The sequence below is a fragment of the Amia ocellicauda genome, chromosome 20 (genome assembly GCF_036373705.1).
Source record: "Amia ocellicauda isolate fAmiCal2 chromosome 20, fAmiCal2.hap1, whole genome shotgun sequence".
In the NCBI taxonomy this organism is placed as follows: domain Eukaryota; kingdom Metazoa; phylum Chordata; class Actinopteri; order Amiiformes; family Amiidae; genus Amia; species Amia ocellicauda.
The window spans coordinates 15,581,306-15,594,993 of NC_089869.1; the positions used below are offsets into that span (position 1 = coordinate 15,581,306).

The following is a 13,688-nucleotide window of genomic DNA, read 5'->3' on the forward strand; positions in this document are numbered from 1 at the left end:
TACATCGTTCAGCTGGAGGGAGGTTTATGATGGGGTCCGCTGAGACAAATGTTGGAAATGAAATCTGTCTGTGACTTAGTGGACTTTTCTAAATTTGGTATGGCTTAGAGAGCACACATCAGCAGCTGCTTGATAGCTTCATCCATCTCTGTATCTGTCACTTCTTCTGAGGAATAAAACAGTCCCAGGCTAAAGCTCTCAGACACAAAGCCAGACGGCTATCTTAGCCTAGAGGCATCCTGAACATACAGCATTCCTTACTGAATCCATGTATCGGTTCTTGCGATCTTACCATCCACAACTCAAGAATTAAATCTCTCTATGAGAGCTGTGATTCCAGTTTCTGATCTTGCTTTCTTGTGGGTCGTCGTCTTTGTTTTGAGAAATATAGGCCAGTGTTTTCCTGCAGGAGAGGAACACAGAGGCTTGATTTCCCTGGTGTTACGGGGTACCTGTCACTCTAGTTTTTTAGTTTGTAAATGAAATTCTCTTTCCCGGTGCAACTATGTTTAATTAAAAGCTATTGCCTGTGAATTAAGCCAGTGTTGCTTTGGTGTAAGTAGGGGGCAAATTAACCTCTCTCTAGCTTGAAATATTTCCGGCTCCATCTCACAGGCCAGTGAACACCCTATTTATCCCATTATGTCCCCTGACCATTCAGACACATCTTGTGAACACATCACATTAATCATTTAACTCTGTAGCTTATCTTATCTGAAGATTACAGTGTGTTTCTCGCATTCAGATGTCAGTCATACATTTCTGGGTGACTGACAGGAGAGGGAGCCAATGTAATTGACAGATATTCAAACTTATTGCATATTTCAATGTTTGAATAAAGTATATATAATGTGATGCTGTGCTAGGAAGGGCCCAAAACAAAACGCGCTTGTTGTGGGCGAGTCGGGGCTGTGGAGTTGGAGAGTGACACGACAAGCCGCAAAGAAAAGGAGAAACTGGTGAAAGAAATTTGGTCTTTGGACTTGGACTGTTATTTGGATTGTTTGCTGTTGGTCTGTATTTTGTTAGTGTTTCATGTTTACAGAGGGACCTGTGAAGAAGTTTATTTAGACTCAAAGAAGAGCTAGGTTTTTGTTTGGTTTTCCTTCATTTTTGCACCAGCCACTAGAGATATGATAAACACCATCCTCTGCCTTTCTGTGCCTGTTCATATCATCAAAGTGCATAGCCGCCCTTTTCACTTTTTGGTGTCGTATGTCATTTTTGCCCCAGTATGACAATTTTGAGTGTCCTATTATACAATTTGCGCTAGACCAAATCAAAACTTTGACCTAAGTATTACCCTATTGCATTGTAATGTATTGTTTGAAGCCAATCAAAATGCAATAAGGTAAGACCACGTGATTTGATTCTCGAGTGAGTCTTCATTTAGTCTGGCCCTTACTGGGTTTGTATTTTCATATTAAATTCATTATGGTTTTAAAATGACACAATTAGTCCCACTATATCCACTGTATGATCAGTGCAGTTAATACCTCTTTACATCACGAAGCAAAACTAGCACACAGTTTTTATTTAGTATTTGTGAGGTATATTTTATGATATACCTTACAAATACTAAATAAAATATACAAAATAAAATAATGTACATTCCTGTCTATACAAAGTATCAGAACTTTATTTTGAGCACTAAATGCTTAATCTAACCTGCAAACTATTGAGGATACTAAACCGTACCATACAAATTTTACTGTATAAACAATAGTATGTTGCAGACAAATAATCTCCAGATGTTTTAGATTCTAGTAGTAGCACAGTGTTATTGCATTGGTTAACCTGCAGTTGAAGATATCAACACCTGAGGGCAGCAGAATTAATCTCAGAAATTGCTGCACTAGATGAACGAACAGTTCAGTATATATTGAGCAGCACACCAATCCCTTTCACCCCTACCACATTATAAACTTCAAACCATATTGTATACAAATATAATTTTTGTACCATGTTTTCTCCAAAATTCTTTGGCACATTCTTTAGCCTAACTTGAAATGTTTGTGTTGGCTGCATAAAATATTTCAGGAAACCGAATAACGTAATAGTTTATAGGGTAAGGTCTCTCGTCAACACTGCAGAGCAGATTAAAGATTCTGAATATTAATTAGGTGATAGTTCTATTAATTACCATAACTGTATGAAATTTAAAGTTGGTTTTTTTTTTTAGAAAAAAATCACAAATGTAATTGAAAACTCTAATAGACATACAATTAAAAAGTCAGCTGTGAGTTTTATTAAGCTGTACAGATGTTTTAAATGATATTAATGTTACATGTAGGTCTTCTGCAGAATATAGGCTATATATATTTTGAATAATCGCTTGATTATGGAGGGAGAGAAGCGCCCCTGGGGCTCCAGCCACTGCTGCTCTGTCCCCAGCCGTAACAGGACCCTCCTGCTCTGGTCATTCCAGTCAGCGCGGCATAATTTGGCCACAGTAACGCTACTTCAGTCATGTATGCCTCTGGTCAAAGCACTGGTCTCTCCAGCCTCTACTGCTCCTCTCCTGTCCACGGCAGGGCATCTGTATGCTCCAATGGCTCCTTCCATGGCAGGGCCTCACCATCAGGTAGGGGCACCTCTACAGCACGTGCACTTCTGGAATCAGCAATGGCTTTTTTTTTTTTTTTTTTGGAAAGCTGGTGGCTCCTTCCTCTCTGGCACAGGGCACACCAGTGGCTCCTTCCTCTCTGCCACTCCAGTGATAAGGCTGGTCGTCAACATCTCAAGTGCCAGATGCATTGCTACTCGCACCAGATCTCCCACAGCATTCTCCTGTGTTTTTTTTTTTTTTTTTTTTTTGTGGTCCTTCTGAAATGCACTGTTTGCTAGACCACATAGCCTATATATGCATTCTCCACCATATGTGCTGCCATTGGGGGCATATCTACAGACGTGGACGGAAGTATTGATACCCTTCCACTTAAAAAAAAACTAATTAGACATTGACAGAAGTATTTGGTATCCTCCCTTCTTTATTTCACATTGCATAGTACAGAAAAAAAAAAAAAGATTTATGACATAATGTATTACTTTAAATAGTAAAACAAATTAAAATGGCACCGACTAAAATATTGGGACTCTTAACCTAATATTTAATTGCACAGCCTTTGGAGACAATAACTGCAATCAAGCGCTGTCTGTAGCTCTGAATGAGATTTCTACACTTCTCCACTGGTAGTTTGGCCCACTCTTATTGAGCAAACCGCTCCAGCTCTCCCATGTTTGATGGGTGCCTTTTCCTAACTGTGAGATACAGCTCTTTCCACAGATGTTTAATGAGATTTAGATCAGGACTCATAGAAGGCCACTTCGGAATGGTCCAGTGATTTCTTCTCATCCATTCTTGGGTGCTTTTTGAGGTATGTTTCAGGTCATTATCCTGCTGGAGGACCCATGACCTGCGACTGAGACACAGCTTTCTGACACTGGGCAATAAATTTCATTCCAAAATGCCTTGACAGTCTTCTGATTTCATCCTGCCCTGCACAGATTCAAGGTACCTAGTGCCAGAGGCAGCAAAGCAACCCCAAAGCATCACTGAGCCTCCTCCACGTTTCACGGTAGGGATGGTGTGCTTTTCTTTGAATTTTTTTTTTTTTTCCTGTAAACATGGAGTTGTAGAGATTTTTGGTAAATCACAACATTTGCTTAATCTGTTCAAAGAACATTCTTCTAGAAGGACTGTGGCTTGTCCACGTGCATTTTGGCAAGCTCCAGTCAGGCTTTCTTGTGTTCCTCTCTTAGAGAGAGGTCTTCTACCATGGACCCCATTTTTGTTCAGACAGCGACGGATGGTGCGACTTGAAACTTTTGCACCTTGAGCTTGAACGTCGGCTTTGATCTGTTATGATTTTTTCCTTGGTTCTTTCTCCACCATTCAAACAATCCTTCTCTTCATTCTTGGGTCAATTTTCCTCTTGCAGCCACGTCCAGGGATGTTGGCTTACAGCCCCATGGGCTTTAAACTTCTTAATATTGGCAACAGTGCTCACAGGAACATCAAGCTCTTTAGAGATGGTCTTGTAGAACCAAGCTTGGCTATTACCTTCTTTCTAACCTCCTCAGACAACTCTCTGGTTTTAGTTCCCTTTTCCATGTTCAGTGTGATGCACACAGTGACACAAAACAGCATTTTCTCCATTGGATGAATGAGTGATAATGCAATTGAAGACACCTGTGATACTAATTAAGTTGAATGGTCTGCTTGAGGTATCACTAAAATACAATCATTTCATATAACTTCTAAAGGGTAGCAATAATATTGTCCAGGCCAATTTAGAATGTCTTTATAGAATAAGCAAGAATTCAGTTTTTTTTTTTTTTGCTTTGTTCCACTGCAAACCAAAGACATGCATATATGGATGATAAAATATCTTTTAATTTCAACACTTTTCAGGGCTAATGGTGCATTATTAGAATAAAATGCAAGGGTACCAATACTTTTGGCCACGTCTGCATATATATGTTATGGTAAATGTGTGAAAATGGTAAATTATACATTTACTGGTAAATTTACAGTTAATACATTAATTTGCTAGGAATACATTTTAGCTGGGAAACTCAGGTTTACATGTAAAGTCATGTTTCATTTATGCTGTAGCTACATGTGGGATATTGTACCTATGTGCACCGCTAATAGAGGACATGTGGTTTATGTGCATGTTTCAGGCATGTCAAATTCTACTAGAATTTGGGATATAGACTTTTGAAACGTATGTAGGCTCTGAGCGCTATGGAGCACAACAGTACCGTCCGTTTAACCACTTTTGATAGTGACTGATATTTAGTTGATAATTACTATTAATGTATTATCATTTCTTACATTTATTATAGCGTTTCAGTGTATTTTAATTTGTTTCAGTGTATTGCGTATTTTTATTTTGCGTTTTAGTGCTTTGTTTACCCTTTTTATTATAAAGTATTATATTGTAAACTAAAAAAAATGCATTTGCATTGTTTTCTTTCTTCAAACAAAAGAAAACCTTGTATTTATCTCTACTGAACATAGATATGTAGTACACAGAAGTGTAAAGGGTTAATGCAAAATGCATTTTGGTTAAAAATAAAAAAAGTCATATATTTACATTTTAAAGTGATTTTAGGTGTTAAAACATTATTTCCAAAATCTGTTACCTGGGAAGAGTTTTCATGTTTTTATCTGGAGTTAAAGTGGTTAAATGTAATGTAAAAGTGCTAGTCCTGGTCAGGGCAAACCTTTCCCTGGAATCAGTTCGGTGAACTCAAGAATAGGACGTCATGTTGACACCAGGACCCCACAAGAATGCATTGATAATAAAGCAATGTTTTTGTTTTGATTATTCAAATAATCGATCCCTTTATGTATAGACAAATCGATTATCATATCGATAGCAGCAGCCTTAATTTGTAGAGTACATTTGTACACTCAATTGTTTCACGGAGGTTTGATACCACTGTTCTAAAACCATTCCACACAAAGTATAGAAATACTACCAGTTTAGTTATTTTACAAAATGTAAAAGCAGTAGATATTGTAAGTAAATGTACATTTAAAAAAAAATGAAGGCATACTGGTAATCATTGATTGCTAAACAATATGGAAGGGTTACTAATGCAGCAAAATTAAGAAATGTCTTACTTACTCTAACGGCAGGGCAATGGGGTAATCCGTGGGACTTTTGGACTCGCGGGGGTGGGGGGCAGTTTGTGTGCTTTGTGATAGAAAGCGAGTAAGGAGTGTACGTGTAACATCACCGACCACCGAAAATTAGAGAGATATTAAATAAATCTCTATAGAATCAAGTGTGACATATCAAGAAAGGTTTCAAATAGTGTTGCATTTACCAGTTAGAAATGTTCGATTTAAATATAAAACTATTTTGGGTATTTGAATAACATCTGGATAAATTGTCAATTAAGTTGATATGCACATATATTTTTCCTTCCAAACTCCTTCTTTGTAAGCTGCTGCAATATAATTTAGTAACCAAAAATATTTAATTCTTCATGGCATGAAATTATATAAATGTGTAGAAAACAACACAGAGACAACTGGACGTTGTCCCTAAGCAGCACCTTATGTTTAAATTGTATATATTTAACTCGAATATCTTTAGTAGTTACAATTTTAGTTACATGCACTAACTGGTATAGCATGCACACAAAGCTGGTATCATACTTGCCTTAATTGGTTATGTGTGATCTGTAATGTATTGGGTGGAAAAATAGTCCAGTTCCACAGAGGAGTTTTTCAACCTCGCACAATCACCTCGATAACACAAATGGTCATGAAGTGTAATCTGCCTGTTGGCCTTTTCTATTTTAAAATCTAAATCTAAATGCCAACTTGGTCTGGCAACATCTGCTACGTTCCTCCAAGGTTATACACGGCTACTAGCACACAGAGAGAGTGTTTAGCACTACTATGTCACTTTCACAAATGGAATAAAATGCATAATTACAATGGCTGCCAATTACACTTGCTGACATGTGGGCACCTAACATGTGAGTGTGTTTATAGTGTGGCAGCCACTGAGCACAAAGCAGCAGTACTCTGAGTAGCAGACCCTGTCGCCCCTTGTCAGACAATGAACCAAAAGACCAGACCACCTGCTGTCTGTCCTGGCAGCAAAACATTACACACACAATCTTTACTATTATTGGCCGCATTGAAGAGGTGACTTGCACATGAGGCACAAATCAACAGCTATCGTTCCACAAGAGTAGAACACAACACAAGGCATTTCTCTTTTAAAATATGCATTTATTACTTCATGTACAAAGAATATTTTAATTTTGTTGCATTTGTTAGGAATTGTAATGCCACAACAAATGAAACATTTGTTTTTATTCTGGTGGAGACTTCACACAGATTCTACCCCCCATTTTATATTCAGCAAAAGTCATTGTTATTGGCTCAATTTGGCTTTCTTAGTTCACATTTCTGTTTCAGTAGAGCATGACGAGAAACTTAAATTCTTCCTTTAACAGAATGCTTTTTTTTTTTTTTTTTCCCCTTCCCTACAGCCCTGTCTTTGCTTTCATCAGCAGGGATTTCTTACTTTAAATACAAAAATCCTAAGTGCAAATCTCTGGCCTTTTTATCCAAAGAGGATACCAAGGATTAAAATCAACTAAAATACTAATGTTATAGTGCCTAGAATAACACGTTAATATAGAGACCTACTTGTATATCTTCAAAATACCTTTTTGATTTTTTTCTTTTCTGAACCTATTATTTATTCTTCTGCTCTGTTCAAAATAATAAAATGGTCCAACCATCGAAAGGAATGCTTGACATGCATTATCATTTTGCTTACATTTCAGGACCATCATAAGTTCATGTAACCTTTGTGACCTAGTGATTTAAATACTCCCAGCGGACCACAGTACCATTACATTTGGTGTAGCAGAACAGTATATATATTATAACCTAGATTATTTAAAAAAATACCACAAAACAGCAACAGTAACCACAAAATAAATACAAACGGCAGCAGCTTCAGAGATTGATTGAAATTGTCCTCATCTTATTTCTCTTCTTCTCTTTGTCAGAGGAGAAGACACATTCTTCGTTTCCTTTTTAATTGGTTATCCAGATCACCTAATTGTCGAAGGAAATTCCTGTTGGGATAAATAAATCTGCTCTGAATGACCTTTAGGATGGCATCGCGTAGAGAGAGGTGGTGATACAACATGAGGTAAGCCAGCACCAAAGTAGAGGATCGACTTATTCCCATAATGCAGTGCACGAACACCTTTCCTGTAATGAGAAGAATGTAAGATGAAATGGACTAAAGTTAGAGGCTTTCACTTATTAGTTAAAGGTATTTGCTAGCCTGTAAGGAAAGACCTCAATTCACAAATGAAAATTAAATATAGTATCCATAATCCTTTGCCTTTGTACTGTCACAAACTCTCCTCTTGCCTTCTGTATCTGTAAATATCTGTAAATCCTTTTCATAATATTTAATGAACCATAGCTGTTTTAGCATCTGTATTATTCTGGCACCAACAGATATGCAGGGGGCAACAAAAAGAGTTTAAAGCGTGGAAGTGGAGTGAGAGTGCCAATCTGTCTTTCTGGGAAACTCAGTTGTCTTAGTTGTTGCTTGTTATTGCAAACAATATACAATATACAAAAAATGTACATGAAAATGCAAATACCATCCACAACAGAAACCAATTAATCTGTACACCTATTATTAGAAAATATAGATACAATAACTTTGCCTCTTGACTATCAATTCAGATTTTTTATGTAGCCAGTTTATTTTATTTCTTTTCACTATTGACTGAGGCATTCAATTTATTGCCACATTCAAAACATACATTCATCCTTTTGAAGGGAAATGACATTTAAAAAATTCATGAAATGTCATGCAAAACTAACATGTTTCTTGTATCATTTGGAAGGGGCACATCAAATATATGTATTTTAGACGTCTCCCAATTTATCTTACCATTTTTCTTTTTCAGGCCTTTGTGAATGAAATCCGCGGCAGGTCTGAATTGAACGCTCAGGTCAAAGTTCAAGGAGTCCTCCGCAGGGATGCCGTAGTATTGAATGTCTTTGCCATAGAAGGCTTGGTCCCCTATGCAGCCCTGCTTGGAATGTGCAGCATTTAATACGTGGGTAAAACCCATTTTCTGTAAGGCATTCCTGTTTTGGGCTATAGCACTGTGTTGAGAAGAGAGAGAGAGAGAGAGAGAAACCAAACAAGGACACTTTTTAAAGTTAATTCTTTATGGAACAATGAAAATGTATAGATATATGGTTTGCCTATTTCTTACAATAGCCGTTTTCATCTTATTGACAGGGATACGATTTTAACTATTAATCTTGTATTGAAATGAACCTCCAAGGTAACTTATACAGCGGGGCATGGTTAATAATTAAGGTGTGGACTAGATTAAAAGATGGATTCGGGTTATGGTTTGGTTTTACGAGGGGAACGGTGAGGAATGGGGAAGTTGGGTGTAGCTTCTGGATTTTGTTAGTGATGATGATATTAAAACATAGCAGTATATAATGCTAAATGTAAAGCTAACGGCAATATTACCTTTAAATATTGCTCTAATCAAACCAAAGAAAGTATTCACTTTCTTTAACATCATCCATGACCAAAAAGCAAATGAAACCATATAAAAATGCAATGTAATATAGCTTCACTGTAAATGCAAATCCTATCTGGGTTTTAATACCGTTTTATCCCCCTCCATACTTTCACACTTTTATCTTCTGTCACACATTATTATGTATGTTATATACTTTGTGGTTAAGCTCATATTTTAAGGATGATAATTCTTAACAATATATGCTATATTTAATATATTTATCATCCAGGCAAATTAAAAACTACCAAATTAACTGAAATAAATGTAAACAAAAATGCATTGGATGTAGAACAAAATAAGACAACATACATACATACATAGCCAATAATAACCTTTGGTTATTTAATTTGTTTCATGACTTTGCAGTTTGACAGCTGGCACTAAACTGAGGTAATGATTAATTATTGGATTATTTTGACTGTGTGCCCAGGCTGATTTCAGCACAAAAACTAATTGTTTAAGAGACTAGAAGGAACTTTTCATTCCACAGAAATCAATTCAACCAGTACTTTCTGAAACTGACTTCATCCCCGAAGAACCTTAAACTAATACAAAAACTAGAACATGTTTATTATAAACCTCTATTTTATTTTTACAACTGTTAGTGCATCAGCTCAGATTCTCAACTTCAATGTTTTCAAAACGTTCCATACTCACACATTTCCTATATACAAATTAGGCCAAACCTCGTCAACTGGGGTCAATCCTACTTTGCATGTATCCAAAATAGTTTCCATTTCCTTGACAAACAGATTTCCTGTTCCATGTTCTTTCAAAGATGTCATTTATCTGAATTACAATGAAATAAGTGAAGGCTCCTGGTGTTTATTCTGTCTAAGTGACTTCTTGTTCTGTTCCCTCATAGGCTGTGATTCACTTGAACAGGTGCTTTTTTAATGTCACTGTCCCAATTTAGCACAGAGTCGGTCATGCACTCTTGTTCTATAAAGTGGTAAGATACGTTTGAGAATGTTAGAGAAGGTTGATTGCACATCAATACACAAATAAACTCTTAATGATTTGATTACACATTTATTTGAATTGTTTCATATGAGCAAATAAAATATATTACAATTATAGACTTTTTCCAGGAACTTCAAACTTGCTTTGCGTGTTGCCTTACAAAGTTAATCCTGTGTGTCCTGCTTGGCTTTACTGACTTAAAAACTATATTTGCCTCACAAAGGTTTAGTGCAAGAGGGATGAATGGAAATTGTTTCCAGCATGCATGCTCTCATACAAAAATAAAAGCTTCCCGACACTTGAGTTTTATAATAAAAATATAATTGAGATTCATTTAAAACCTGCCAAAAAAGAGAATTAATAAATTAATAGTTCAAACACAACCTTAAAACTTAATTTCTATAAACATTGATATGTTCTTCATTACCAAAATATACAACCTATGCAAGTATGACCGTTATCATTCCAGAGAGTGACTGTGTTTCTGTAAATTCATGTCCAAGGTCCTCAGCTGTTTCAAGAATCCTCTGTTTGGAAAAATCCACCGGTTTTCCTTTACTTTTTTAATGGCGTCCACTAATGAGAAATGATGATAGATCATGAGATAGGCCAACACCAAGGAAGCAGATCTGCTCACCCCTACCGCACAGTGGACAAAGATCTTGGCTGTGAAGGGCAAAAAAAAGATGTAACAACTGAGGTTTAGTTAGCAACTGATTTGTTGGTTACCCAACACTTTCTTACTTCATTATATAAACATTCCTTGATTTAAATATTTAAGTTTTTACCTCTTTGTAAATTAGGGTTTATTAAGTTCATACACATGAATAAATGTAATGACTTTTGCACATGTCAAATACTGCATATACTGCTATTAAAAAATACATGGACATTATAATCATTACTTATCTATATTTTTCCTGATGTGTTAAGATTACAATCTGAACAACTTATTAACAGAACATGACTTACCGCCTGGACTGGTTAATGCCCCATGTATGAACTGAGCTGAGGGATAGAAGTAGGGAGATAAGTCAAATCCTGGCAGGTCGTTCGCTGGAACCCCGTTGTAATCTACAGTCGTCCCATAAAAATCATGGCTTCCTTTGCAGCACATTTTGCCATGAGCTGCGTTCAGAACGTGGGTGATCCCCATTTTCCATAAAGCATATCTGTCATGGGACATAAACCTACAGCAATAGTAACATGAAATAAGATCAATAATCCTGCAGTCCACAGCGGCAGTGCATAAGAATGGGCAGGATATAGCTCTACGTTTGCATGTTTACCTTACTCCTTATTTTTACAGAATTACAATTACATTCTCCTTTTTACATTAAAGAAGATATCATTTATACAGTGAGGGGAAAATATTTGATCCCCTGCTGATTTTGTATGTTTGCCCACTGACAAAGAAATGATCAGTCTATCATTTTAATGGTAGGTGTATTTTAACAGTGAGAGACACAATAACAACAAAAAAATCCAGAAAAACGCATTTCAAAAAAGTGATAAATTGATTTGCATGTTAATGAGGGAAATAAGTATTTGACCCCTTCGACTTAGTACTTGGTGGCAAAACCCTCGTTGGCAATCACAGAGGTCAGACGTTTCTTGTAGTTGGCCACCAGGTTTGCACACATCTCAGGAGGGATTTTGTCCCACTCCTCTTTGCAGATCCTCTCCAAGTCATTAAGGTTTCGAGGCTGACGTTTGGCAACTCGAACCTTCAGCTCCCTCCACAGATTTTCTATGGGATTAAGGTCTGGAGACTGGCTAGGCCACTCCAGGACCTTAATGTGCTTCTTCCTGAGCCACTCCTTTGTTGCCTTGGCTGTGTGTTTTGGGTCATTGTCATGCTGGAATACCCATCCACGACCCATTTTCAATGCCCTGGCTGAGGGAAGGAGGTTCTCACCCAAGATTTGACGGTACATGGCCCCGTCCATCGTCCCTTTGATGCGGTGCAGTTGTCCTGTCCCCTTAGCAGAAAAACACCCCCAAAGCATAATGTTTCCACCTCCATGTTTGACGGTGGGGATGGTGTTCTTGGGGTCATTCCTCCTGAGTTGATGCCAAAGAGCTCGATTTTGGTCTCATCTGACCACAACACTTTCACCCAGTTCTCCTCTGAATCATTCAGATGTTCATTGGCAAACTTCAGACGGGCCTGTACATGTGCTTTCTTGAGCAGGGGGACCTTGCGGGCGCTGCAGGATTTCAGTCCTTCACGGCGTAGTGTGTTACCAATTGTTTTCTTGGTGACTATGGTCCCAGCTGCCTTGAGATCATTAACAAGATCCTCCCGTGTAGTTCTGGGCTGATTCCTCACCGTTCTCATGATCATTGAAACTCCACGAGGTGAGATCTTGCATGGAGCCCCAGACAGAGGGAGACTGACAGTTAATTTGTGTTTCTTCCATTTGCGAATAATCGCACCAACTGTTGTCACCTTCTCACCAAGCTGCTTGGTGATGGTCTTGTAGCCCATTCCAGCCTTGTGTAGGTCTACAATCTTGTCCCTGGCATCCTTGGACAGCTCTTTGGTCTTGGCCATGGTGGAGAGTTTGGAATCTGATTGATTGATTGCTTCTGTGGACAGGTGTCTTTTATACAGGTAACGAGCTGAGATTAGGAGCACTCCCTTTAAGAGAGTCTCAGCTCGTTACCTGTATAAAAGACACCTGGGAGCCAGAAATCTTGCTGATTGATAGGGGATCAAATACTTATTTCCCTCATTAACATGCAAATCAATTTATAACTTTTTTGAAATGCATTTTTCTGGATTTTGTTGTTGTTATTCTGTCTCTCACTGTTAAAATATACCTACCATTAAAATTATAGACTGATCATTTCTTTGTCAGTGGGCAAACGTACAAAATTAGCAGGGGATCAAATACTTTTTTTTCCCCCACTGTATATGTAAGTAAAGCAAAATATAATCTCCAGCCAATATATTTGGTATAGTGGAATTTGCAGGTCAGTGCAAGAATTATTTTCATTAACTACATATATGTTTAGTAAGAAAATATCCTTGTTTCAACCCTCACATTTTTGCCTTCATAGAAAACATAATGTGCATAATGTAATTAAAAATAAATTATACTTACATGTCCCCAAGGAATAGGTTGGGCCACACTTCATCAACGTGGTTACAGGAGGTTTTACCACTGTGCAATATGTCTTCTAGCTCTTTTACAGATGGAGTCTGAGATTGTGCACTGTGGCTATCGCAAACGGCAGATGCATGATCTGCCATTACTCCTTTGTGTGTATATTGAAGTATAAGCAAAATTTGAATGCGTGTCTGATTTTAAATCTTTGATCTGTTTCCTATTTCCTGCAAGTTGTTTATTCAGACATGGCAGTATGTCTGACCAATTCTGCTATGAGTGACATCTGTGAACAGGTGTAACTCAAACCCTCCAGCCACATAGAAAAACCCTTCTCTAAAAGCACAGTCTCTCCAAATTAAACATTTAGGTTTTAAAATAACCTTTTAAATAAGAATTGAAATGATCGAACCACAAGTGAGGAATAAGTTGATCTTTTCTTTAAAGATGCTATCATTTATTATGATCATTTTGAGGAAAACGTAAGAAGCAGTGCAC

General features: G+C 37.4%; 2 protein-coding genes across 2 annotated transcripts; both read right to left on the reverse strand.

The window, feature by feature from the left end:
• Positions 1–6,745: 6,745 nt before the first annotated feature.
• Positions 6,746–9,957, reverse strand: LOC136716067 (dual specificity protein phosphatase 13A). The gene is made up of 3 exons (XM_066693550.1): positions 9,772–9,957; positions 8,460–8,677; positions 6,746–7,759 (listed from the first exon to the last, which is right to left on the reverse strand). The coding sequence occupies exons 1-3, from the start codon at positions 9,897–9,899 to the stop codon at positions 7,548–7,550; spliced, it is 558 nt and encodes a 185-aa protein (XP_066549647.1). The 5' UTR covers positions 9,900–9,957; the 3' UTR covers positions 6,746–7,547.
• Positions 9,958–10,221: 264 nt separating this feature from the next.
• LOC136716301 (dual specificity protein phosphatase 13A) lies at positions 10,222–13,336 on the reverse strand. Its single transcript, XM_066693901.1, has 3 exons — positions 13,188–13,336; positions 11,050–11,267; positions 10,222–10,743 (listed from the first exon to the last, which is right to left on the reverse strand). The coding sequence occupies exons 1-3, from the start codon at positions 13,334–13,336 to the stop codon at positions 10,538–10,540; spliced, it is 573 nt and encodes a 190-aa protein (XP_066549998.1). The 3' UTR covers positions 10,222–10,537.
• Positions 13,337–13,688: the final 352 nt, after the last annotated feature.

Coding starts and splice junctions, on each gene's coding strand:
- LOC136716067 (XM_066693550.1), bottom strand. CDS start 9,899: ATGACATCTTTGAAAGAACATGGAACAGGAAATCTGTTTGTCAAGGAA. Junction 8,678..9,771: donor AATTTGTATATAGGAAATGT/GTGAGTATGGAA, acceptor TTCTCAACACAG/TGCTATAGCCCAAAACAGGA. Junction 7,760..8,459: donor AGGCCTGAAAAAGAAAAATG/GTAAGATAAATT, acceptor TTCTCATTACAG/GAAAGGTGTTCGTGCACTGC.
- LOC136716301 (XM_066693901.1), bottom strand. CDS start 13,336: ATGGCAGATCATGCATCTGCCGTTTGCGATAGCCACAGTGCACAATCT. Junction 11,268..13,187: donor AACCTATTCCTTGGGGACAT/GTAAGTATAATT, acceptor CTATTGCTGTAG/GTTTATGTCCCATGACAGAT. Junction 10,744..11,049: donor GGCATTAACCAGTCCAGGCG/GTAAGTCATGTT, acceptor TGCCCTTCACAG/CCAAGATCTTTGTCCACTGT.